The sequence below is a fragment of the Branchiostoma lanceolatum genome, chromosome 2 (genome assembly GCF_035083965.1).
Source record: "Branchiostoma lanceolatum isolate klBraLanc5 chromosome 2, klBraLanc5.hap2, whole genome shotgun sequence".
NCBI classification, from domain to species: domain Eukaryota; kingdom Metazoa; phylum Chordata; class Leptocardii; order Amphioxiformes; family Branchiostomatidae; genus Branchiostoma; species Branchiostoma lanceolatum.
Window position 1 is genome coordinate 7,110,032 of NC_089723.1, and position 24,971 is coordinate 7,135,002.

General features: G+C 40.7%; 1 protein-coding gene across 1 annotated transcript; it reads left to right on the forward strand.

Moving 5' to 3' along the window:
* Positions 1 to 1,444: 1,444 nt before the first annotated feature.
* Positions 1,445 to 24,794, forward strand: LOC136427302 (voltage-dependent calcium channel subunit alpha-2/delta-2-like). Its single transcript, XM_066416114.1, has 22 exons — positions 1,445 to 1,760; positions 4,027 to 4,176; positions 4,797 to 4,942; positions 7,065 to 7,217; positions 7,967 to 8,131; positions 8,801 to 8,929; positions 9,846 to 9,974; positions 10,536 to 10,657; positions 11,329 to 11,432; positions 11,903 to 12,156; positions 15,177 to 15,321; positions 16,116 to 16,262; positions 16,855 to 16,965; positions 17,561 to 17,666; positions 18,165 to 18,390; positions 19,059 to 19,214; positions 19,859 to 20,076; positions 20,575 to 20,779; positions 21,192 to 21,402; positions 22,258 to 22,396; positions 22,974 to 23,136; positions 23,735 to 24,794. The coding sequence occupies exons 1-22, from the start codon at positions 1,533 to 1,535 to the stop codon at positions 23,946 to 23,948; spliced, it is 3,621 nt and encodes a 1,206-aa protein (XP_066272211.1). The 5' UTR covers positions 1,445 to 1,532; the 3' UTR covers positions 23,949 to 24,794.
* The last annotated feature ends 177 nt before the right edge of the window (positions 24,795 to 24,971 follow it).

Consider the following 24,971-nt stretch of genomic DNA (forward strand, 5'->3'; position numbering starts at 1 on the left):
CGATGTCGATGTCGCTGTGAAAGTGTAATACCGTACGTGAGACACAGTTAGCTCTGATTGGTCAGGTGGGGCAGCATACCTCTGTAGTACAATTTGATTGGTTAATTTTACGACCGTGTACAGTTTTGATTGGCTATAGTGCTGTACGGGAATACAAGATCTTCGGATCGTCCACTTTTCTGGAGGGTACACCAGGACTACGGAAAAAAAGAGTCAACAGTCTTTGCCTGTCCGAACCAGGTACAGTATCAAGGAAAATGCTTCGATGTAACTTTAATTTTGTTTGCTAGGAGAGGCGAAACCAATTCAACTACAGCGGGTATCACGATCCCATGCTTTTTCTAACATTATTTGCTCGAAAACTATTCATAGTTCATCTCTTTAATATGACTTTGAATGTAAAATTTCTATAACAATGAATGACCAGCTTCTCTTGAATATAGATAAGTCCTCATTTGCATAATCTATATTCATTGATTATTCTCTCCGCCCAGATTACATTTGTTGCGAGAACGAGACTTCTGTTATCCTTTTACGGAAATCTATAATAGCATTTCCTAATCAATTATGTAAATAGCCCCGAAATTTTGCGTAACTATTAATGTTATATCCAATGGTGTTACTTAATTTTCACAAATATGAAATATCCGCCATTTACAAAAAGCTGTATTTCGGTTTACAACCGGAAACAATAGTTGGCTGCCTTGTATGAATGAATTATATCACTTCAATTCACTTGCGATTTGATAACGATATACTGTGGTACCATTGTAGGGATGTGATAGTAAAAACAAGATATGTATGAATGGTTGTATATATTTTCTTTTCTCCATGCTGTGCACGCAACGTGTTGTAACCAACTGACATTGAAGCCGCAAAACTAAACATGTTAGAAACACCAATTAATAATTCATATCAAATACCAATGATATTACAACTATTCTTTGTAAAGGTACCATCCGCCGATTGCGCCAAATTCTCGGAAGAAAACAATCTGCAATGAAACCCTTTAAAGGAAACCCAAGCAATATTAGAGCCCGAAAATCGGGTTTTTAAAGTCAATTTATTAAATAAGTCATTTCTATACATGATTAGTTCAAACAACACTACCACAATGTATAGCGACGTCCATCATGCAAAAATACGACGTCGTTGTGATATGAGAACTCGCAGAAAATCGTCGCCGGTTTTTTTTGTAGGCTCTCCAAACTAAGGGAATCATCGTACGGCCCGTTTATGCGTGGTTTTAAAATGCTCAAAGTATGAAGTTATAACGCAAATGTGCTAAATAGTGTTAGTAAATGTCACTACCATAAAGATATCAGCATAGCTTTTTTATTTCCATATTTTGGCCCCTAATATTACTTTGGTTGCCTTTAATGCATGACGTATTCATAATACGTGCTCAAACTTCCGATTTTACGGTAAGCCCCCCGTAGGAATTCATAAACAGGCTGCGTGAACCACAAAGAGGGGCGTATATACCATCTCCGCGTTCGCGCGTCAACCCGGCCATCGGGGAAAGGACTACCATGGAATTCTCCATCCATAGGATAAAAAAGGCCGTTGTTGTTCTAATTATCGCGACAACCTTCCTATTTGTGCGTCCTTTGCGTGCGGTAGATAGGGGCAATGGCCAGGATTGGCTATGGGAAGGATACAGCTACAACGATGATTATTATTCCTACGAACGAGACGAAGGGACCATCACAGGTGATGTGCAAAATTGGGCGACGATGATAGAAAATTATTTCATACAGGTATGTACTAGATTCATCCTTTCTTTTTCTCTCTCTATATGTATATCAAATTATGATATTGTGGCATATTATATCCTTTGGTTCTAGTGATGCGGAATATGGCATTTTTTCTGGAGCGCGCAAATGTTAATTATGCAATGATGTTCGGTGGAAGATGGTGGTCGCGTTTCAGCCAATCATTTTGCAGCTTGCTCGCGGTTTCGGAGGCATCTCTTCACTTCATTAACATGCAGGGAAACAATTAGAGATTCAGTCTGAGTGAAACGAGCAGCTAATTTGTCAACTATAACACGGATGTAAAAATTCTACAGCATTTTACAAAGACAATCGAATCTGAGTGGATGTAATAGTTTCACGCATTTTATAATAACGAGTGAAGGTAATTTACAATCTAATCGATAAATGTGCATACGATTATAATAGAGGATTATTCTCATTAACTAATGATGGAAAATGATAGAGAGAGAGTCCCAGAGGTAGAGGTTTGGGGATTTACGTTCCTATTATAAATGGGAATGTGACGCAATTTTAGATGTCCTCAGGCAATATCGCATTCAATCATCCTTCCACACTGATGCATACAGTAGCAAGGCAGTAGCTGAGACGGCAACGTTGTACATATTGTAGAAGCGATGGCAGTTACTAATATTGAGCAACCTCCTTGTATTGAGAAAGCCAATGCATCCTCTCATATATGCCTAGTATATGCAGTGATATATGTTGATAAAGTTATCAGGATTTGAATGATGCAATTTGTATCTCTGTTAAATTGTATCTGACCCTTACCTCTTCCCTCATGACTTCAATGAAAAGTGGCCTGCAGGCCGAATTGTGCTTTTCATGAATAAACAAAGGTTTAAACAAATATATGCAGCTTTGCATGGATGGAATTTGATATGCTTATTCAAGTAGTTACATAACAACTCATTAGGACTTTAATGAAGTGATCTGTATGTTTGTTATATTAGCTAAACAGTGTTAGTCAATGTCACTACCATAAAGATTTAAGAATTTTTTTCTATTTTCATTTTTGGGGCCCTCATGTTGCCCTCATGCCCCTTTACGCCTTAAAATGACCCTCCGGTGATTTGACCGTATGGATCAATTATTCACCAACACGTAGGCCATTGGAATGGTGACCAGTCCTGCGGAACATGACAGCATTGTTCTGTTAATTATGTTGAACGCAACCAATTATCCATGGCGTACCGTGATCATGTTTCAATGGAGTTGCTATGTCCCAAATTCGAAGCAGATAGAAACAGATTATTCATGAAAGTGTCTGAAATCTCTAAAAGCTTTTCTAGATTAAGAAATACACAGAAACTCATATTCCTTTTGAAATTATCCGACCCACTCATTATTGAAAGTGTGGGACTTTTTTTTATTTTCCATTGCTTTCAAAGAAGAAATCAAACCCCGTATTAGTACCGTAGATATAGAAACTTATTGTAAACTAGCAATTTAGTATGATCTTGTACCATGCCTTATGTTTTACTTTATGTTTGCACAGTGCTGCAGCTGTCAACATGCAATTAGCCTACGGGCATGAATTTGCAATGAAATTATTATCATTATTATCATAGTATATATCCAGCTGTCAACAATCGATTTTATTTGTGAAAAAACAGTAACTTCTGATTGAAACAAATAGGGAGCTTTAATTCCTGTTAGATGGCATTTATCATTCAATTCAGCGTGAGAATTCACGTCGTCAATGCATGTGTCGAGCCGTGAATGTATCCAGTTTACACAGTATGGGTGTGCGGCCAATAACAGAAAAAACGCTGACTCTCAAGCACGACAATAAAGCACACAAGGATTCTATGTAACGCTATACAGGTTTTGGTGACTCTATTAAGAAAAGTATACCGGAGAAGTATAACAGGTTCAGAATCCAAGCAAAAATGTAGAGACAATTTGCCACCTTATATTTTGTTAGTTTGTTAGTGATAGTCACTGGTAGTAGAGATATCTGGGCTGAATGATGAATGAACGAATATCTTTTATTGCACGTTTTTACAGGTACTAAATCATGTTGGTAAAGGAGACTTACATAATCACAGTGGTGAAAGCATGTACATCTATATCTACAATGACTGATATATACTAAGTCTAGTTTGTATTGGTTTAACTTCTTGTCGGGTCTTAAGAAAGCCGCAAATTGTAAGGGCTGATGGCGCTTATAATAACACATGGTTCAACTTCAACTTATTGCATAAGGAATAAGATTTTTATGAAATATTGTATCAATTTTTTCCGATAGTTGGCCACGGATGGGTTGAAGACGTCTCACATACAGAAGTTCTATGATCAGGCCGGGTACGCCCCGGAGTCGAAGGATGGGAACGAGATCGTGCGGACCGTACAGGAAGCTTTGGGCGATTACTTCAGCAAGAAAGAAGCGGCGACAAGGGTACGTGTGTTTGTGCGAGACTGTTACTGAAAATATTAGTTTCTATCTGTAACTTATAGTTTGAGTTTGTACTATAGGCAAATAGTAGTTGGCAACTCATGCCACATCTTCAGAAAAGATGCTGTAGCCGTATATAGATCCCGTTTAGAACTTATAATAAGTAATCCTTTGTACTATACATTATACTATATCTTGGAGATCTATGGCTTACTATTGTTTTACTGTACATAGCTATTTTTCGGAAACCGTTTTGATCAATGCGCACAGCCAAACATATATTGAGCTACTTTCAACCTTGATCATGACATTCAGGAATGTCCTTTGCACGTATAGACCTAGATATTTCATGGTCACAGTATCATCTAAGGGCATACAACACTAGCCATCTCAGTAGACTATACTTCGAGTCTGGATTTTTTCTGGCTTATAATATTTTTTCTGATGGCATGTTAGTTCCATTGCACTCTTGTGGCTTATAATTTTTTTTGGTGGCATGTTAGTTCCATTGAACTCGAATTTCCTGTGCAAGGCGCGCGCGGCCACATGAAATTGAGCTAATATATTAGGCTAAAACAACCGTGCCAATAGGAAGATTTTCCTCGTTTGAATATCCCCTACAGAGAATAGCAGAAGCAGTGGTCCAATTTCACGACGAGGCGTACTTAAAGGGTCAGCAGGACCTGCCCATACTGTCCGACCTGCCCCTGGAGATCTACAGAGATGCGGACATCCCCTCCAGACTTCCCACACCACTCAAGTTCAGCACGTGAGCTGCTTCTACTTATAATTCCATCCATCCTAATTTTTCCACGTTTACAGACAAAAAGAAAACTACCATCCTCTTAGCTTCACCAAAACCACAAATCACAGAAAAAGTGGGACCATTCATTCGTCTTCCATTGTCTCGGTAAAGGAAGTCGAACCCAATAAGTTAGAATTTAGTGTCAGTTGTAGAATACTATATTCTTCACTCTGTCCGTTCTATTCATGTTAAATGTATGTGCAGTTGGCAGGAACTTGCAATAAACGTTCTATAATGTACTGCGATGTTATTCATTAGATTTTTTAAGGATTAGGCCATGCTGATTTGATTATATGGATGACATCTTCCGGGAACCTCAAAACTAATGCGAGCGTTATGAACACTTAGGACAAATAATGTTGGACAGGGCGATATGGAGTGATGTATGTACTTATTTAGTCCCGGCCGATGGCCGACAGATGATGATGATGAATGCGAGCGTGCGAATAAAAAGGTATGGAAAAAAGGTTACATTCTTTATGAAACTACGTGGTCAAGAAGGATGGACAAAACTTAGCACACAGAGTATGGTACACTGGAAAATAGATTCTTCATTTTTGTTCTTTGAGTTTGGAATTGACTTTGGCAGTCTGCGACATTAGTATCCGTTTTCCGAAATATTTTTGTTTCCTTTTGGAATTTACAGCATATATTTTTTCATTTTGCAGCTGCTTTGTATGATTTACAGTATGGCCAAAAATCTTTTTTTTGTTGTTGGAAACGGATGAAAATTGATGCTCGCGCGACAATGGTGGGCAAAAGTTATTCAGTTTTACAACCCTGGTGCCGAACTTTGGTCGTACCTTGTTGATCACTAAAAGGTCACTCGATTTTAAAATCGAGGGTCGCATGTATTTTGCGCCTAAGATCTACCCTATAATAGGGGTGTTGACGCACCCAAATTAGGTGTGTGAAGCTCATTGTACCTGTAGGCCCCGGTACTATCATGTGATAAATATTGGGGCTTGATGACGACCTGTGAACATTGGCCGATCCCTGAAATTGAGCGATGATCGAGAGAACACCGGGCGTACCCTCTACGTGACAGTCGCCGTTGTCTCTGGTTTACTAATTTTCATTGCATATTTATTCCCCAGGGGGATAAATGTAGCCTCTACCAGGCTCCAGACGTGGCTGGAAAGAGTAGAAATCGGTCAAACAGAGGAGTTGGCCATCCGATAGATACAGTTTGCCACGTTAACTGTACTTATCGGCTGGCCAACTCCTCTATTTGACCGATTTCTACTCTTTCCAGCCACGTATGGAGCCTGGTAGAGCCTAGGATGAATGCATAAGAGACTATACATTGTGTAATGAATATGAGATAACAAAGAATAATAATAATGTTAACATTAAAATCAAACCTAATACTAAACATTATACAAATGTACTACCGTATATCTAAGTTCTAGTAGCCCTCTTTTTAAAACACATGGCGACATAATTGCACACTTACACATATTTACATATTCATACTTTCCCATTATTCCTGACCATGGAAAAACAATACTACTATTAAAATCAATGAACCCACATATTATAGAAGAAGTGGGTAAATTCGCCTTCAACTACCTCAAAAGAAGAAGTCAAACCCAACATAACTAGATCGATGTATATTCTAGAATGTAAAAGTAAGTAGTTGACTGTAGTAGAAACTAGTCCTTTATAATAGCTCTTTATCTGTACCATAGGGTAGCGTACGTAGTCCAGTGGTTAGCGATCTTGCCTCTGGAACTAGAAGCCCCGGGTTCGATCCCGGCTGCGTCGCTCACCCGACATGCACGCTACCGGAAAGGATCGCAGTCCTTAGGACGGGACGTGAAGCCTTGGTCCACTGTTCATTGTGCTTGTCGAAAAGAGCTAGGGGAATTTCCCCGGTACAATGAACCTGTAAAAACTGTACATAGCGTCTGTCTTCTCTGTCACGACCAATGGAAGATTAGCTCATCTGTTCATTGAGTTCATTTGAGCTAAACTGGTTCGAGATCACTTTCCTTTCCTTTACCATTATACCCATGTATTATGTACTTGCAATTAGCCTTCGGGCATGTTCTTGCAATAAACATATCTATATACATATATATAGGTACTTCAAACAGCATGTTAACACCAGCTACAGCGTGGTGAAGATTTCTGACGAGGTTCCACGAGACGACAACGCTACTGTCAACACCGTGGTGTCCACATCCGGACTGGACGAGGTCTTCAGAAACAACTCAAAAGAAGATCCACTTCTCAGGTATATTTGTTTGTATTGCACAGCCAGTAAAGCCCCACTCTCACTGGACCCGCGGCACGCTGGCGGCGTCGCTGCGTCCTAAACTGGATCGGAAGTTGCGTTACCCATGACTTTATGATGGGAATATCATTCAAAACCTACAAATATGACCAAAAAGACAAAAAAACACACAAAGCTTAAAAAATTCATTATTTTGTCGATGAAATTCGTTGATTACTTTGTGAATTCGATCGGCCGCAGCGACGCCGCCAGTGTGCCGCGTGTCCAGTGAGAGGGGGGCTTAAGCCACCTCATGCGGTAACACAACAGGTTGGCACTGAATGATACAAGCTGCATATCCGGCCGGACGGATTTTTATTTGATCTAGACCGGGATGGACCCTAACTCTTTTAATAATAAGTGTTGGTAAGTTCTTTAACGTGATCGATTGCGAGTGTGTCTCTCTATTTAATGTCCTATCCGAGGGACGTCCCTAGCGAAAGCCAAGTACTTGTTAACACCTGGGTCGAGTGGGAAAATTGTTGTAAAGTACCTTTAAAGGACACAACATCGGGACCTGTCAGGGACTCGAACTCAGTACCTCCAGAGCCAACAACCTTAACTATAAGACACCGTGCCACAGCAGTGACTGTTGATAACTATAGTTGATAGAAATATTGAAAAATAGGAGGAAAGATAAGACAATGGGTTTTGCTACCTTTTTATGCATTTCAAATGTTTGCCCACATGGTTCTTATATTTCCTCATAGATGGCAATACTTCGGGTCCAGTAACGGTCTCCTGAGGCTGTACCCGGGACGGGAGTGGGACACCAACTTTGCCGGCTTCTACAACGACTACGACCCGCGGATCCGTCCCTGGTACATCGCTGCCACCAGTGGGGCAAAGGACGTGGTAGTTGTCCTGGACTGCAGGTAAACTACCCTGGGAACCAGACTGTTTATTGGGCCTTTTAGATGGTTCCTTCTAGCCAGTTCCTTCGGCGTCTCAGAGCTCCAAGTCCGCCGATACCGTAATTAGCGCTCCGGGGGAGTTCTTGTCCGAGATTTGGCCGGGCTACAACTCCCCGGAGCGTTGATTAAGATCGGGCGGGCTGACTGTCTTGGGCCGCCGAAGGGGGTCGCTAGCGGCCCGGTCCTAGTCTGGGCTCCCAGGGTACAGGTAAACGGTTAGTTCCGTATTCGTATGAATGTTCATCTGTGACGGTAATCCACATTACTATTATAGTATAGAAAATATACACGTTAATAGCGTAACGTTACAAAAAGTAAAGTGCTTATCAACAGGCCTTCAACCAGTCCTCTGGTCCTCCTCAAGTTGATTTGGCCCGAAAGCTATGTCTAGTGACCTGAGCGGAAGTGTGGCGTCAGCAAAGGGTCAAAGGTACTTGGAAGTCGGTATCGGCCTCCGTCTCGGTTGAAGGATGGTCGATAGGCCCTGATATAGATGGTTTCTTGAAAAGTGCTTCTAGATAAACAATCATCATAACACATACTCTGTTGTCAACATAAAGGCAACGATTTTTTGGTTGATCATCTCTCACACCTGTTGTAATGACATTTTGAACATTATATTTTTTTCAGTCACTCGATGATAGGAGAGAAGTTTGACATAGCCAAGGCGGTGTCCAAGACCATTCTGAATACCCTCACAAAGCAGGACTTCGTCAATGTCGTCTGCGCGAGAGCCAGTCACTGGGACGAGACTGGGAGGTACGGATAAGATAGTGCTCGACAGCATTTTCTTTAGGATCAAATACCAGTTGACGGGGATCCTACTGCGATCTTGGATACGTGTAACCCTTCATTTCATAGTTAGAATATCATGCAAGTCACATACAAGTCACATACAAGTCACATTCAAGTCACATTCAAGTTACATACAAGTCACATTCAAGTCACATACAAGTCACATACAAGTCACATTCAAGTTACATACAAGTCACATTCAAGTCACGATCATGCAAAATGTAAAAGTGAAAATGTCAAAGTATGACTGAAAAGACAACAAAACACACAAAGCGTAAAAAGAAATCGTTATCATTTTAGGTCTCCGCCCTAGTAAAATGGAGGTGTTATATACATATTGAATACAACACTGCGGGGTATTCCGTATTACCCGAGGTACCAGCCCGACCACGGTTTATTCATCTATGTCGTACCCACCCGAAATAACACACATTTCAATGCGAAATGCGCCAGACGTGGAGAAAAGTTGGCGTCCTTTAACAAAGAATTGTAGCAGCCGCAATTCCAACGACCGAATCCAGTATATCGAATTTTCGACAGCGGCGCACTCGGTGCACTCGAAATGCATTCTAAATATTCTATGGAAGCCTGTGTGATACAAGTAGAATCCCGTGTGATACGGAAAATTATCACATGGTGCGGAACACCCGTATCGAACGTTTTCGCTGCCCAGGTATGACATAAATACATATATATGTAAGATAGTTGAGGCCAGGTCAACGCATGGAAAGACATGGTTGACAACGAATAGTTTATTTCCTCGAGAACTGCACAGTCAACAAATATTCAAGTGGGTGTTAGTTTGCGAATAGTTCATGCAAACATGAACTTCTTACTCAGATAGAAAACCACAGTGTTTAACTGAAACAAATGTGTTTAGGTGGCATCAGTACGACACGGAGGTCTTGAGCTGTCAACAGAACCGGTTGGTACCGGCTTCAACTGCCCACCGGAAGGACCTCATACAGAAAATAGACGGTCTACAAGCTGGTGGCACGAGTGAGATGAAGTAAGATGAAATTTTACATCAAATCTCCGAAATTTCCATACATGTTACAATAGAACATACATAAAGCTGCCCTGACAAGAGTAAAACTACATCATTTTAATAATAGTTCAAAAGAAAGCCCTTTGACAGCTCTTTACATATATTTACAAATGTAAGAACATGCAAACAATTCTTACTGATTTCTATTCATTGATTCAACTCACCCTCCTTTAGCAGCGCCGAAAGCCGCTCGGGAAATGCACGGCAAACCCTCCCGGTCTCAGCCCTGCTCTTTTGAACGGACATTTTGGGTATTGGGGGCGTTGAATATTCATGAGCAACTAACGGCTGTTTGTGCCAAATAAGGCTAGCTCATTAATAATTCATGAGCAACTGTCAGTGACGCCCCCAATACCCAAAACGTCAGTTCAAACGAGCAGGGCTGAGACCGGGAGGGTTTGCCGAGCATTTCCCGAGTGAGTTTCAGCGCTGTTAAAGGAGGGTGATTCAACTGTACATGTCATGATATTTGGGTGGCACCTACGATTCGAGGACCGACTACACTCATTGTACTTTTTACAGGAAGGGGTTCGAAATTGCATTTGAGCTTCTTTCGACAACGTCAAGAACAACCTGTCAATCACTCATCGTCATGGTAACGGACGGGAAGGACATGGACGGTGCCAAAGTCAGATGTGGTCCAGGTGAGAATAACATTTTTTTCAAGGTCATTCAACATCTGTATCTTAGCTTGAAAGTTCATCTTTGTTGGTCATTCTGAAACAGAGTTTAAGTGTAATTTCCAACACACATATTGAACTTAGAAGCCAAATTTATGACTGTCTAACTCCAGTCTTTGTCAAAAAATGATCCACTGCTCATCGGGTCACGTTTTCTAACTGCATAACGTGACGTCACAGAAGCAGTGGATCGCTCATTCCTTGACAAAGGCCGGAGTTGGACTGTCAAACATTTTGGTAAATCCAATTTTTGTGTGGAAAATTACAGTCGAACTTTGCCTCAGATAAATTCATCTCAGAATATACTAATGTACATATGTACCACCTTGTATGTGTTATAGAATATTGAAAGTTTATTGCAAGTTCTTGCCAGTGGGCTAATTGCAAATACAGTACATGTAACACGGACAGACAATGATGAACAGTATAACATGTGACTACTATAGTATAACTACAGACACTAAATTCTAACTTATTGGGTTCGACTTCTTTTTCCGAGACAATTATATGATATTTCCCGACGGTCCCAAGAAAGTTCGTTCCATTTCATTCCATTTCGTTCCATTTCGTTCCATTTCGTCCATTTCGCACTTTCTGGGGACCCTTTCCCGATGGTAAAATGTTCGTGTTCCCAGGGTACTACACCCGAAGTGGGTATGTTCCCGGTCCGAAGTGCCGCTACGATTGGCGAGTTGTGTGGGACCGGGTCGCAGAGCTACAAGAGACGCTGAGACCAAAGGTAAGGCTTTACTTTCTTAGATATTTCATTCATCCATGGCCTACATCTTAGATTCTCATAGGCTTTTATAAACTAATGGCACTCAGCTAATCAAGTTATGCTACGGAAAAAATGGGACCCGTTGGGTAGTTGACGGGCTGTTTTTGTTCACTTTCGGGCGTGACCCCTACGTGGCCCCGTGGGACACTCTGCGGCTAGGACTTAAAATCAACGCGGGAGCCGGTAGCAAAGAGACACCGTGAGCTAATCGTGTGACCACCGGGAGGTTTTCCTGGACATCCAGGCAAACCATATTAAAAGCTAAAGACAAATCATTCAGAACATTTATTTGTTCTGCCAGTCCGTTCTAGTGATGCTAAAGAAGAGTAATGGATGTCACTCAAAAAGTCTTAAGCAACATCCGTATCTTATCCATTGTTAAAGTCCCTCTTCAATATTTGTGACTATCTCCAAGACTTTCTTCGCTCCAGGCGAGAATCTTCAGCTACCTAACAGTAGACGACGGCGAAGAGTTCCCGGGGAAACTAGCCTGCGACAACCGCGGGTCCATGAAGAAACTCTTCGACACCAACAACATCATATCTCAGATGGAAAACTACTTTGATTTCTTGTCTGCTAACGTCCAGACCGATCAGGGTCGATGGACTGCCCCGTATCTAGACGCCTGGGGCCTCGGACTTATGGTGACATTCACTGTACCTGCCATCAGTAAAATAACTAATAAGTAAGTATAGGGTGTAGACAATTGCACATTAAATGCCACCCCCCTTGTAAACTGTTGTATGTAGTAAATGTGTGTGAATTTGATGAGGTCACAAGTAATGCCAGACATTTCAGTAAGTGCACAACACAAGCGTAGAAATTCATCACTGCATGTCCATGCCATACACTCTTCTCACTAACAAGGTGCACTCTACAATTCATTTTTTGTTTTAGTAACCTGCACGTATATTTCGTTCTTCTTCTAACAGCAATGGTTTTCCAGCCATCCTGTTTTTGTAGCCACAAACAGTGTTGGTGTTGTTTCTTTCTTGGCAAATTCTGTGTCGCATGAATTCTAGCATTAAATGTGACTTCTCCAGTCTTGGCTGCCAGTCTTTGAAACGCTACGACCTTGATAAAAAGTACGAATCACTTGGAAACTATTCTTTAAAGCCATTTCAATCATATTTTGATGTGAGCTGATCTATAATATAGGTGAGACGTTTGTCCAATTCAATGTGGGCTAAGTGCTGCCACATACTCTTCTTCGTCTTCTCAGATCTTCGCATAGGCCATGACCTTTGACATGGGGACGGTGCGTTTTCGGGGAGGGTACATTATATGCCCCCCCCCCCCCCCCCCCAAAAAAAAATTGAGGAAAAAAATTAAAATAACTTAACACAGGAAAAAAAATTGAAAAAAAAGAGACAAAAAAAAACTGTTCTTGTGGGCCATCGTACATGACACCTGGCAGCCATGATCGAATTCTTGTCTGTGTTCTGTGGTGTGTTAGTGTCGTCGTAAGTGCAGGGACAGTGAATGACTCCACAAGCCGGCTACCGTATCTTTGACATTCACATTATTCTGTTGTTTATGGCATCCGGGCTTCATAACTAATGGTTCACTTCAGCCATGCTTCTTCGGAACAATGTTTCCTGTGCACGAATGGCTTGGAAGCAGTTTTAGCATGTTCATCGGCCGAATACAGCCATATCTAATCCATACCCTCAAGTACATGTACCATTTTCCACGTTCTCCATCGCCACCTGTATGTATATATTGTATTGTTGAAACAGCCTTACCTAAGCTTGCTTTCTGCTTTGAAGTAATACTCATGGCTAAGCTTTGTTTCAAATATCTAGTACCAATCTTAAATTAAGCTACAGGAATAGTCTTTTTGAATACGCAGTGTAAAATCCCACCTACATCCGATGATAATGAATAACACATTCTTCCCGACTTTGCACAAACATTACATCAGGCCTATAGCACTACATTCAATTCAAATCCAACAAAAGCAATCTCCAAGCAGATCTAAGGTGGTAGGACGACAGTATCCATGGGCAAAACAAAATCCAGCAGGCAACCGTAGATAGTTTTGTTTGGCCCGTGGATACCGTCGTCTTGCCACCGTACATCTGCTTGTAGATTAGACAAAGGGTCTTATAGTCTAAAATGTCTGATTCGAAGGTCCAAAGAACTGATGAGTGAAAATAGGACCTCTTCTGAATGGCACGAAGTCAACCGAGGCCCATTTCGCACCAACAGAAGAGGTCTATAGATCTTGCACTGCGGTGCCTTCTATAACACAAACCAGTACGGATTACATATGCGTCTGTATCAAATAACCTTAGCGAATCTTCTGGCTAACCGTCTTCTGAATGCTCTACACAATGGTGATGTGTACCTCGCATTTCATATGTCAGTGTTGTCCGTACATGTCATGTAAGATATGTTCGTTTTTAAAACTGTTTCTGTCAAGCGTTGTGAACTTGTATACCACTGACATGCGTGCACTTCCATGTCCATCTTGTTTGCTAACCACCACGTGTGTATTGTACCCTAGCATTCCCTTGACCGGCTGACAACCTTCCTAGACTAACAATGTACTAGTAGAAATCAAACGCATCCTTTTAGTGAACCGTTAGCTGTGACGTAACCCTTGCATGGTTTCCTTGAATGGTGAAATTGCCATGTTCTAAATCAGGATTATGGTACAATGTATTTTGGTGACGCCTCAGGCCAGGGGCTAGCCTAAAAGTATACTATACACCCGTTTTGCAAGAATTCCCAGAATTGTACTGTTTCTGGAATTCGTCCGCGCATGCGTAGTTCCAACAACTGGGCATTCCCAGGGGAATTCGTTTTGTTTTTAGGATACTATAGAGCTAATATTGTAGATGTCTTTCCCTTCGTATGCATGTCCTTGTCTACTGTACAGTTACGATGTTCTAACGCATGTGAAGGTGAGTTGTTTTTGCTTGTTTCCTGTAGTGAACCGTCCGTACAGCATGTGTCCTGTTCACGGATTGCTTGCACATGCTTCTATCTGTAAAAATCCTGAACACTAACATCATCTCGGAGCCATAATATCCCCAATCCTTACCAATCATTGACTATCCCTTTTTGTTTGAGTCGATGGTTAAGTAAACTATAGTTTGAATACCATTACTTATCTGAAAGCTGTATATTTTGCAAAACAAATATGTACGTGCGCATCTCGGATTGGACTCTAAAGACACTCACTAAGAACATAAATCATTGAAAGCTCTGTGACAATTCGATGTCTATGATATTCAGCCTTAAACGCTTTTATTCCGTAAGTGATGGTATACGATACTTAAAGGAAGCCCAAGCAATATTAGGGCCCGAAAATTGGATTTTGAAAATCAATTTCTTTAGTCATTTTCATACATGATTAGTTCAAACAACACTATCACAATGTATAGCGACGTCCATCATGCAAAAATACGACGTCGTTGTGATGTGAGAACTCACTGAAAATCGTCGCCAGGGTTTTTGTAGGCTCGCGAAACTAAGAAAATCATCGTTTTTGCGCGGTTTTAAAATGTTCAAATTATTACGCAAAAGTGCTTATTACTAAAATAATGTAAAGTAAATGTCACTACCATAAAGATTTTAGAATTTTTCTGATTTCGATATTTTGGGCCCTAATATTGCTTTGGTTGCCTTTAAATTATATTTCCTGGTTAAGATAAGAAGCTATCTGTACTGTATGACTATGGTATTGTCGGTGTCCAGGGCTATTGGTGTGGCAGGCGTGGACGCGACACTAGAGGAGATAGAGAACATCCTGGTTAACGACCAGTGGGGATCTGTTTACACCTTCCTCATCAACAACGAAGGGGAGACCATCTTCCACCCACTACTGAGGCCAAGCACACAGGTCAGGGAATATATGTAGAAAGCCATAAAAAGCCTATCTTTGTCCAACCCCACTTCATATGCTATAGTTCCTGTTTAGTTGCAAAGACATGTGTACGCATATCATTCATGCTGATAGACCTGAAAATAGTTGGTGTTTTGTGACCTATAGTTATCGTATATGCTTATTGTGTCCAATTGGGTTTCCATGTATTAGTTATGATATCAAGGCCCATATGTAAATTTGTTAAGAAAAGCATATTTTATGACATCATAATTTCTTTACTTTTATGTCTATTGGTCATTTTTCAACATTTGTATTGAAGTATGTGATAGTTCTAGCTAGTCTGTGACATTTTGTCTCTTTACGATATCTGGAAAGTGGAAATGTTCACCCAGCTACATGTGACAATTTTCGCCATTATAAAGGGCAATTTTTCAATGGCCCAACCTGAAAAAATATGATTTTTTTTTATTTTGAATCGTAGAATAGTGCGGTTTTCATCATTACAACTTATAAGAGTTTGGACTTCATCGGGTCAAATAAAACCTGTCACTGTGATCTAGTAATAGACATTTCACATCATACCACAAGCATAGAAGAGAATTACATGTTTTTTCCTGACGTTTATTCTTCTTCTGCCGTTTGGGCCAAACGACCTGAACTTTTTCACAGACGTTGAGTGGGCAAATATATTCCGGACGCTGTTTTTGTTTCATTCTTTTAAGAAAGGCATTTAGAATAATTTTATTTGTGTTTTGTTTTTGCCATCTTTAGACCAAAAATATGATACCTTTGACACATTGTTCTTCTAGTTAGTAGACGACCCCATCTTCATCCCTATCCGCCAACTTGAGATGCCGAACGGTAAGCCGGAGAAGTTTCTGGAGGTGGAAGAGGCCATGAAGAGGGGGAAGAGGGGGTCACTGTACATCAAGGACGCCATCAGAGGCATCCCTAAGGTACTGCACATGCATTTAAGTTCGCGGAGATTTAATTTCGAGATAGTGAGAAAACGGAGTATTCCCGGTGGTTTTTAAGTTTGCGGTTTAAATAATGGGGTAGGCGGGCAGAAGACAAAATAAGCATTTTCGTGGTGGTTTCCAGTTCGCAATAAAGACGTCATCGCGAGAACCGTAAATATAAAACCCACCGCGAACGTAGATGCGGAATGAGTACAGACGGTAGATCTATCTCATCAGCGTAGATAGAAACAAATATCAATGCAATATACCTATGAAGGGCGCAACACGAAGTAAAACGCTATCATTCGTATTAACAAGAAATAAACGATTTTACCAAGTACATATGAAGCGCACTGGATTTGATTGAGCAACCCTTGCAACCGCCTACATGTTTCCGTGAATAATTTCATCAGGTTGGTGAATGACTGAATAGCAAGGTTCTTTTATTCATAAGACAGACAGTCATCGAAACGTCGGCACTTGTAAAATACTTGGTTGTGAATAAAAGAACCTTGCTATTCCGACCACATGTAGTTTTATACTACTTTTTTTATGTCTTACTTATCATCACTTTCTATATCGTTCAAAGGGAGATTTTCAGGACGGAGTGAAGGTGATAGTGGGGCCGGCCACCTACTACTACACCGCACTCAACGACTCTGTCTACGCGTTCGCCTTTAACCTGGCGGACACTGACAAGGTATTCATTAGGAATTAAGAGAATACATAGCATGTCTTTCTTCCTTGAAGGTATTCCTAGTGGCTGGTTATAACAATGTTATTGAAACATCCATGGTGGTCGTTTTTGAAAGATTTCCTTAAAAACGAAGGTATCGTAATCAGTTGATGCGTTTTTACTGTTTTTATTATCTGTTTGTTTGTTTGTTTGTTTGTCCTGGTGTGCATCCTCAGTTGCGCAGTTGATATTTGAAAACTTGTTTTCTATTGTATCCTGTGAGATTAAATGGAAGGCGGTTGATATTCTAGCCCCCCATGCATATTATGCAGTATATCGTCTACCCCATTGAGACACCTATAAATTGCGTACTCAATGCTTAATGCATTGTTTTATATTGTATCATACATTATTCTATATTGTATTATGCTATGAATTGCCAAAGTTTCTGGTTGTATTCAGTATAATTGTAATGTTGAGTGGTCCGCAAAATCAGCTTGTCTGCCTGGCGTTCCACTGTGTATTGTATTGTTGCAATTTCTAATAAAGATAAAGAAAGATTCAGACGTTAGCGACGTACCAACTGCCTCGTGCTACCAGTTTTGTTGATCTTTTCCAGAACTTCCGTCACCCGAAGGAACCGAAGAAAACACCCAAGATTCCTAACAGCTACTACAATCTTCTGACTGCTTACAATGACTCAAGTGTTAGGGGGAGGTTTCAAGGTGCCGTTTTTCTAATCAATCATTGTTTCTATTGCTCAGAAATTACCCGTGGCCGTGCAATGGCAGCACAATTCTACCATTTCAATACAACTCAAATCTAAATGGGCGGAAAGATTTCACCCTAACTGTAAGTGGAGCCGCCCACAGCATTGACCAATCAGAAGGACACCCAGAAGGGATAATAATGATAATAGTTAATAGAATACATTTGAAAAAGATTTGACATGCCAAGATTGCAATGTTATAAGATATTATCTATGGAAATCATGGTGATCATGTTCTGTACAAAAAGGACAAATGTAAATTCTGAAATGCATTCTTAATGGTATAAGGGATCTATGCGTCATACAGGAATTGTCTACTCTTATATGGGTCATTTTGGATAGGCTATATGATAATAACGTTAATGACCCGCCTATTCCTCGGTATATATGGTGTCATAACGCCTGGTCATGTACTATAACGACCGAATAATTGACACATTGATGTATTCTTCAGAGGCTTGGGAAAGTCTTGATGTAAAGTTCAACGAGCGAAGATACCCAAAACTCTACGTCTCCTACGAGCACTCCACGTTCCGACTGGCCCCGAAGTGCTACTGCAACCCGAACGAGTTCCTGTTTGACGTGGACATGGCGGAAGAGACTGTCGACGCTCACATGTTCATGAACTCAAACATGACTGACGAGGGATGCCCTAATGCCAAATATGAGAAGAACATAAGGTAGCATAGATTTAGTCTCCAAGCAGAAGTTGGTGGAGACTATTGTGACCATTTAATCATAAGCTTTCTTCCGGCCCTACGGAAAGAAATGATAAGATTGTCACGATCTTCCCCACTAACCTCTGCTTGGAGAGTAGCATAGATAATAAAAGTTTGAGAACGTTTCGGAACGCTGTTGTAAAACAAGTTAATATTACAAGTGTTGGCCTTATTTCGAAAGGCATGGTAACGTTTGATTTGTTAACTTAAACTTAAACTTGAATCTTCAAGCGATGTTCAGATCGTTCCTAATTGTGGCAGTTCTACTGGCGCAAATTTCGGTTTAGTTAACAACACATTGAAGTATAACTTAGCCATGCATGCTTGAAGCAAACAGAAGACTTCGAATTCGTTGAGTGACACAAGAGCTATATTCCACTCAAAAACTATGACCATAGCATGTACAGAACACGAGACATAAAAAGTGGGGCTTCCACTGCAGTACCATAACAAGCCGCTAGGGGACCCACAATCTAATTATTTTGGGGGTCTCATCAAGACCTGCCCACATATCAAATATCAAGACAATCCAGGCATGCTCGAGTTATCGTGTTCACAGACAGGCACACGCACCCAAAAGCATAACCTTCTTGGCGAAGGTAACACTAGTGCTATTTTGATTTTTCCAGGGCGGACGTATTGATAACGTCCCAGATAGAGGAGATTTGGAGAGACAGAGACTTCGGCGGTCTGGGTGACGTCAAGTGGACGTACATAGGGTGCCGCAGCGGCGTGTTCCGTACCTACCCTGGTCATAGATCAAGAAGGACGTACGATCCTACAGGGTAAGCTCAAGAAGATGTGCCAAAAAGATGAACTCACAAATTACACCAAGTCTGAAGAATTTGTGTTGTGTTTCTCCTGTACAATCCTTGGCTGTCGAGACGACAAATGTGAATTCCGTGCTTAAGTGTGCTCGTGTTGGTACCTTTTTCGATTGTTGTGCTAATCTCAGAGGATTTTACACAAACGAACTAGTGGTTGCTGTTGTTACGATGTGAAGTTTAAGTTACCTGCGTAAAAGTTATGATAAAATATGAAGTTGCAACAAGATGAGGATCTAGAACATTATGCAGTTTTATTGATCAACGTGAAAAGATACAAGAATCGGTGGTGATGAATTCTAGCAAGCTGCTAATATCAAAATCACCACTGATAAATGACTAATAAAATTCACAATAACAAATGCAAGTACATACGTCACAAGTGCTACTGTGCTCCATTGCTCTACAAGGTTGAATGCAAAATAATCTGCATCAGGAACCTTGATTATCATTTTTGTACTGTATTAATCTCTAAGCAGATCCTTCGATTGGTAAAGCAGTATCCATGTCCAGGGCCAACCCGAGTCTCTTGCCAACTGAAAGATCTGTTTGTAGATTATACTGAATTTGCTGGTACCAACGGTGTTGTGCTTGTCCCTATGCAGACGCCCCTGGTACCATCGCGCGATCACAAACCCGCAGAAGATCACCATCTCCAACGCCTACCTGGATGCTGCCGGGGTGGGTAAGGTAGTCACCCTATCACGGGCCATCTTTGAAGGGATGCCCATCCCTGACCAGGAGGAGTGCGAAAACGCCACAGCGATGGACAAAAAGCTACCTGGAGGGTGTCACTGTGAAAGAAATGGAGAATGTCTATCAGGTAAACGATACGATAAAAGGATACACAAGACCAGAGGAGAGTGTTATTTTCTAACAGACCACATCTTTATCAATACAAAATCGACAAAATTTGTAAACATTATTCACAGGTAAACAAATAGATAAACCATTTATAATCCGGGAATTGAGTGGTGCCCCTTCATGAAGACCCATGGGGTGTGATGCATGGTGGGAATCATCCCTTATAAGTATTGGATAATTGCTGAAGTTCCATATCAATTTTTGGGTCAACGCAATAGAAGAATTAAGGGCTAAGGGTAGAAATTGATGAACATCTATTCACACAAACGCTACAAAAATTGTTCTCAACATCGGACCTAGATTTCATGAGATCCACCAATTTTTGCCAATTCTATAAGCATCACCTGCTGAAAAGGGCAAATTTGTCTTTTGAAAAGAATCATATACATTGTATTAACAACTCGTTGACGGTCTTGTAAGCGCAAATCTTTAATGTCCTCCTACGTTTTCATTCCAGATTACTGTTACATTAGTGAATCGCCGGGAACCAACAAACATCTTCCCCGATGCGCTTCCGACAAGGTGCAGGCGGTGGGAGGTCTGGATATCTTGTACAACGACTTCCACGAACATATCTACGGCATGATGCAGTCCAGCGACTTCAAAAAGTCCTGTGGACAAAATTACACCTGCCCAAATGGAGAGCCAGGCTGCCAAACCAGGTAGATGTTATGTTTTGATTTCACAAATATCGCATTATGGATGTCCCTGTAGCTCAGTTGGACGCCTGGTTCCAATGAGGTGTCAACTGGGAGACCCCGGTTCAATCCTAGGTCAGGACATCTCGGTTGGTGCTGCACCCATCTTTCGGAAGGGACGTAAAATGGGGTCCCGTGTTTGAGGAGGTGCCTTGATCATGTCTAAGGGGCAACCCCCTTAAAAATATACCCTGCTACTAAAACAGCCAGGCGACTTGCTACCACATGTGGCATTAAGGCACTACAAGGTCCTAAAAGAACGAATATCGTTTAAGTTCATCATCAAATACTTTACCAATTGAGCATATAACTAATGTGTCAATCAAATATCATGGAATGATAAAAGACGGACTGACTATGCTTCTGTCTATTCCAGGTGCTATTTGTTTGACAACTTTGCCAACTTGGTAACCGACCAGGACTTCCTGTCGCTTAGCAACTTGGACGAACGAGAGTACCACAGGGTGTCCCTGGGCAGGAAGGAGGGGGAGGTCATGATGGAGCTTATCTACAAGCACAAATTCTTCGAGAGGAAAGAGCAGATCGATTTTCAAGGAGCATGCAGCGTCTCGCCATATTCCCCCAAGGTGTGCTCATTTAACCTTCTCCCTGCTGTCTAACTATGTAACCAATAGATAATGGGTGCCAAATGGCTACTTCAGTGTGCAAAAGGTTAAAAATGCTCTACTAGCAGGCCCTATTCATGTTAACAAAAGTTAAAGGTAAAGGTAGTCCAATGATGATTATTTGAAGGTCGTGAGGGGAGAGGGTTGTTCTCCACGGTGTCTACTGTAAATGCACTTAAGTTCGCGTGTTTTTTTATTTTGGGCTAAGGCGAAAATGGAGTGTTTGCGGTGGTTTTGAGTTCGCAGCAGTGCTATAGTCACATATTGCTACAGTATCGGACAAAATGTTTGCGGTGGTTTTAAGTTCACGGTGAAACGGTCACCGCGAATACCGCGAATATGAAACCACCGCAAACATCTCTGCAGTTACCATACTGTAAATGCAAATTTTTTCTTGTGGTTTTATGTTCGCGGTTTTCACGGCGACCGTTTCCCCCCGAACTTAAAACTACCGCGAACATTTTGTCCAATACTGTAGCAGTATGTGACTATAGCACTGCCGCGAACTCAAAACCACCGCAAATACTCCATTTTCGCCTTAGCGCAAAATAAGAACTACGCGAACTTAAATGCATTTACAATATGTGGATTTGGAAGGCGGAGCACATCCCTCTCCTTCCACTGTCATTTACCTCCCCAACCGAAGGCAGGTACCCATTTTTACCTGGTTGGAGTACGAAAAATGGTGTTGAGTGCCATTTACCAATGTCCGTAAGTCTAGCCACTCGGTCATTCGACACCACCTGTTAACTATTACATATATGTGTGCTGATGACAATTCCAACACTTCCAAATCAAAATACACTTTTGCCGCAGGTGACATTGGAGGGAATCCCCACGACACCACGAAGCCAAGATGACTACTTCAGAAACAAGGGTCCCATACCGAAGTTCTCCAACGAGTTTGGGTGCATACAGGACGTTGTGGGATTCCTAGCAAACGTGTCCGCATTAGGTAAGGAGGGTTTGACTTCTTTTTGACGCAGAGGGAAACGAAAAGCCCACTTTCTGGGTTCTGCGATTTTAAGAGGAAAGTGGCTTTCTGTTCATCCGTGAATGTGGGAAAGTTGAGTTAAGTCGTGATGACTTCTTTAAACAATGCTGTTCTTTCGTCATGGTTAAATGAACAATTGGAAATAAGATGTGTATATAACCTTCAGAATGGCACATATTAACGTACTGGATTCTAGAAGTTTTTAAATTAAATCCATGATAGACACATGCTTATGATACTAATGTTCTGGTCCCGTGTCTGTTATACATTAACAATATGGTTAATCAGTTGACTGTTGTTTGCATATCTTACAAATATTCCATTCATTCATTCACATGTATCGTGTCATCGTAAAACTACAAAATGATTGAAAAACTATGTGAATTTGTGTAAAAAGAACAAAGAAGAGACGCTGCAGATGGAATATAGCACTATGTTCATTTTCTTTTACTTCATGTTACCTAATACATGTTGGGTATGAATATGCAATAAAATTCATTGTCATTGTTATAAATTTGTACATCATCTACCGTCACAGGTCCTACAAAAATGATAATGGGGAACATATCAGGTCCGTGTACGTCAGGGTTCTACTACGTCATCGCTTTACCAAGGACAAACGTGTTTCTACTGGTTATTGAAAACTGGACCAATCACAAGGAGAGTCTGTTCTACAACTTCAACTGCCGCATTCAGAACAGGTCAGAGACATATTTCAGTTGGTTAAAGGAGAGAAGAACTTTCTTGGACGACAATTGTACACAGCACAATGAATGGCAACAACTATCAAACATAGTACAAAATAGAGGTATAGACTAAAACTTAACATCCTTATTACTAATACAATAAGGGCTAGCATAAGTCTTTGATATAGTGTTACAATCGAGGAGGGATAATCATAAGTTTGGGTATTTTTTTTTAATAACAAAGCAGTCTTTTATACATTCACCTATTTTTGTATTGTGAGGGTTGTTGCAATTAAAGATATATTCAAATCTATCTATAGCATTGAGACTCTTAAAATCTGTGCGTGATACATACTTGAATTCCAATTGTTGTTCATAATTTTCCTGTTACAGGCTAGTAGTGTCCATTCCTTCTTAACCTCATTAACATATCTATTCAGAGTTTTGGTATAAAACCTGGTTTCCCAGTCCTATCTTTTTAGTCACTGACGAAATCGAAAGACAGCGGATGCTGTCTGAAACGTCTGTTTCAAAACTTTGCCCAGTTGCTTGAGTAACTATTTTTGGATGTCTAACATTCAATCAACGTTTCTCTCGATGTTTACTATTGCAGGATTGCGGACTCTGGAGCCTTTAGGATCATCAACGGCACGTGTGCTCACACCGACGACCAGAACACATTGGCCCGGCCCAGAAAGTGTCCTATTGTCAAGGACATCAACATACCCTGCTCATACAACACAGGGACATCCACACATCTTTCACTTACTGTAATGATAATGTTATCTACTTTCACTTGGATGCACACGTTCATTGTTGATACTTAAAGAAAAACCAGGCAATATTTGGGTCCGAAAATCGAATTTTGAAAGTCAATTTATTTAGTCATTTGTATGCATAATCAGTTCAAACAACACTATCACAATGTATAGCGACGTCCATCATGCAAAAATACGACGTCGTTGTGACGTGAGAACTTACTGAGCATCGTCGCCGGGGGTTTTTGTAGGCTCGCAAAACTAAAAGGGAAACATCGTATACGGCACTTTTTCTAAAATGTTCAAAGTATGAAGTTATGTGCTAGATATTGTTAGTAAATGTCACTACCATAAATATGTCAGCATTTTTTTATTTCCATATTTTGGGCCCTGCTATTGCTTCGGTTGCCTTTAAGAATAGAGAAAAAGAAATACAACGAATATGACAAAAACTATGAGAAAATGTAAAATGAATAGATATGCCATAACGTTTTATTTGATAGAACACATATTCATGAAGATCCGGCTGTATGAAATTCAGATTCTAGAAAACAAGGAATTTGTATCTTGTACTTAGGCTACACCGAATTAATTTTATGGATGAAATCTACACTTTGGCCCAATGTTGGTCTTTTGCGGTAATATGAGTCGGCAAGTTCCGGAGTTCCATGGAGCCTCGGAGGTGATTTTTTTCTTCTTTTGTGAAGAGGCGAAGATCAATGCGCGCGCAGATATCATCCATAAAATCAATATGATGTGGCCTTACTAGTATATACGTTATATATAGATCTATATCACAGAAAAAGTAACTAATGTATTTTGCTGGATTCAATAAGCAATAACTGAGAGGCCTGTTGAGGTGGGATCAGCATCTTGAATAGTTTTACTGGCATACTATTATGTGCAATAACATATTAGGTAACGTTAGCGTATGCGATGTCAAATCTACATGTATGTGGTTTTAGACAATCATTATGATGTATACTAAACATTAACATCATGCCGATTATTGCCATATTGCAAAATATTACCAATATCCATTGGCATGGTGTAAGTAAATAGTTAACAGAAACGTTAGACTGTAAAATTAAT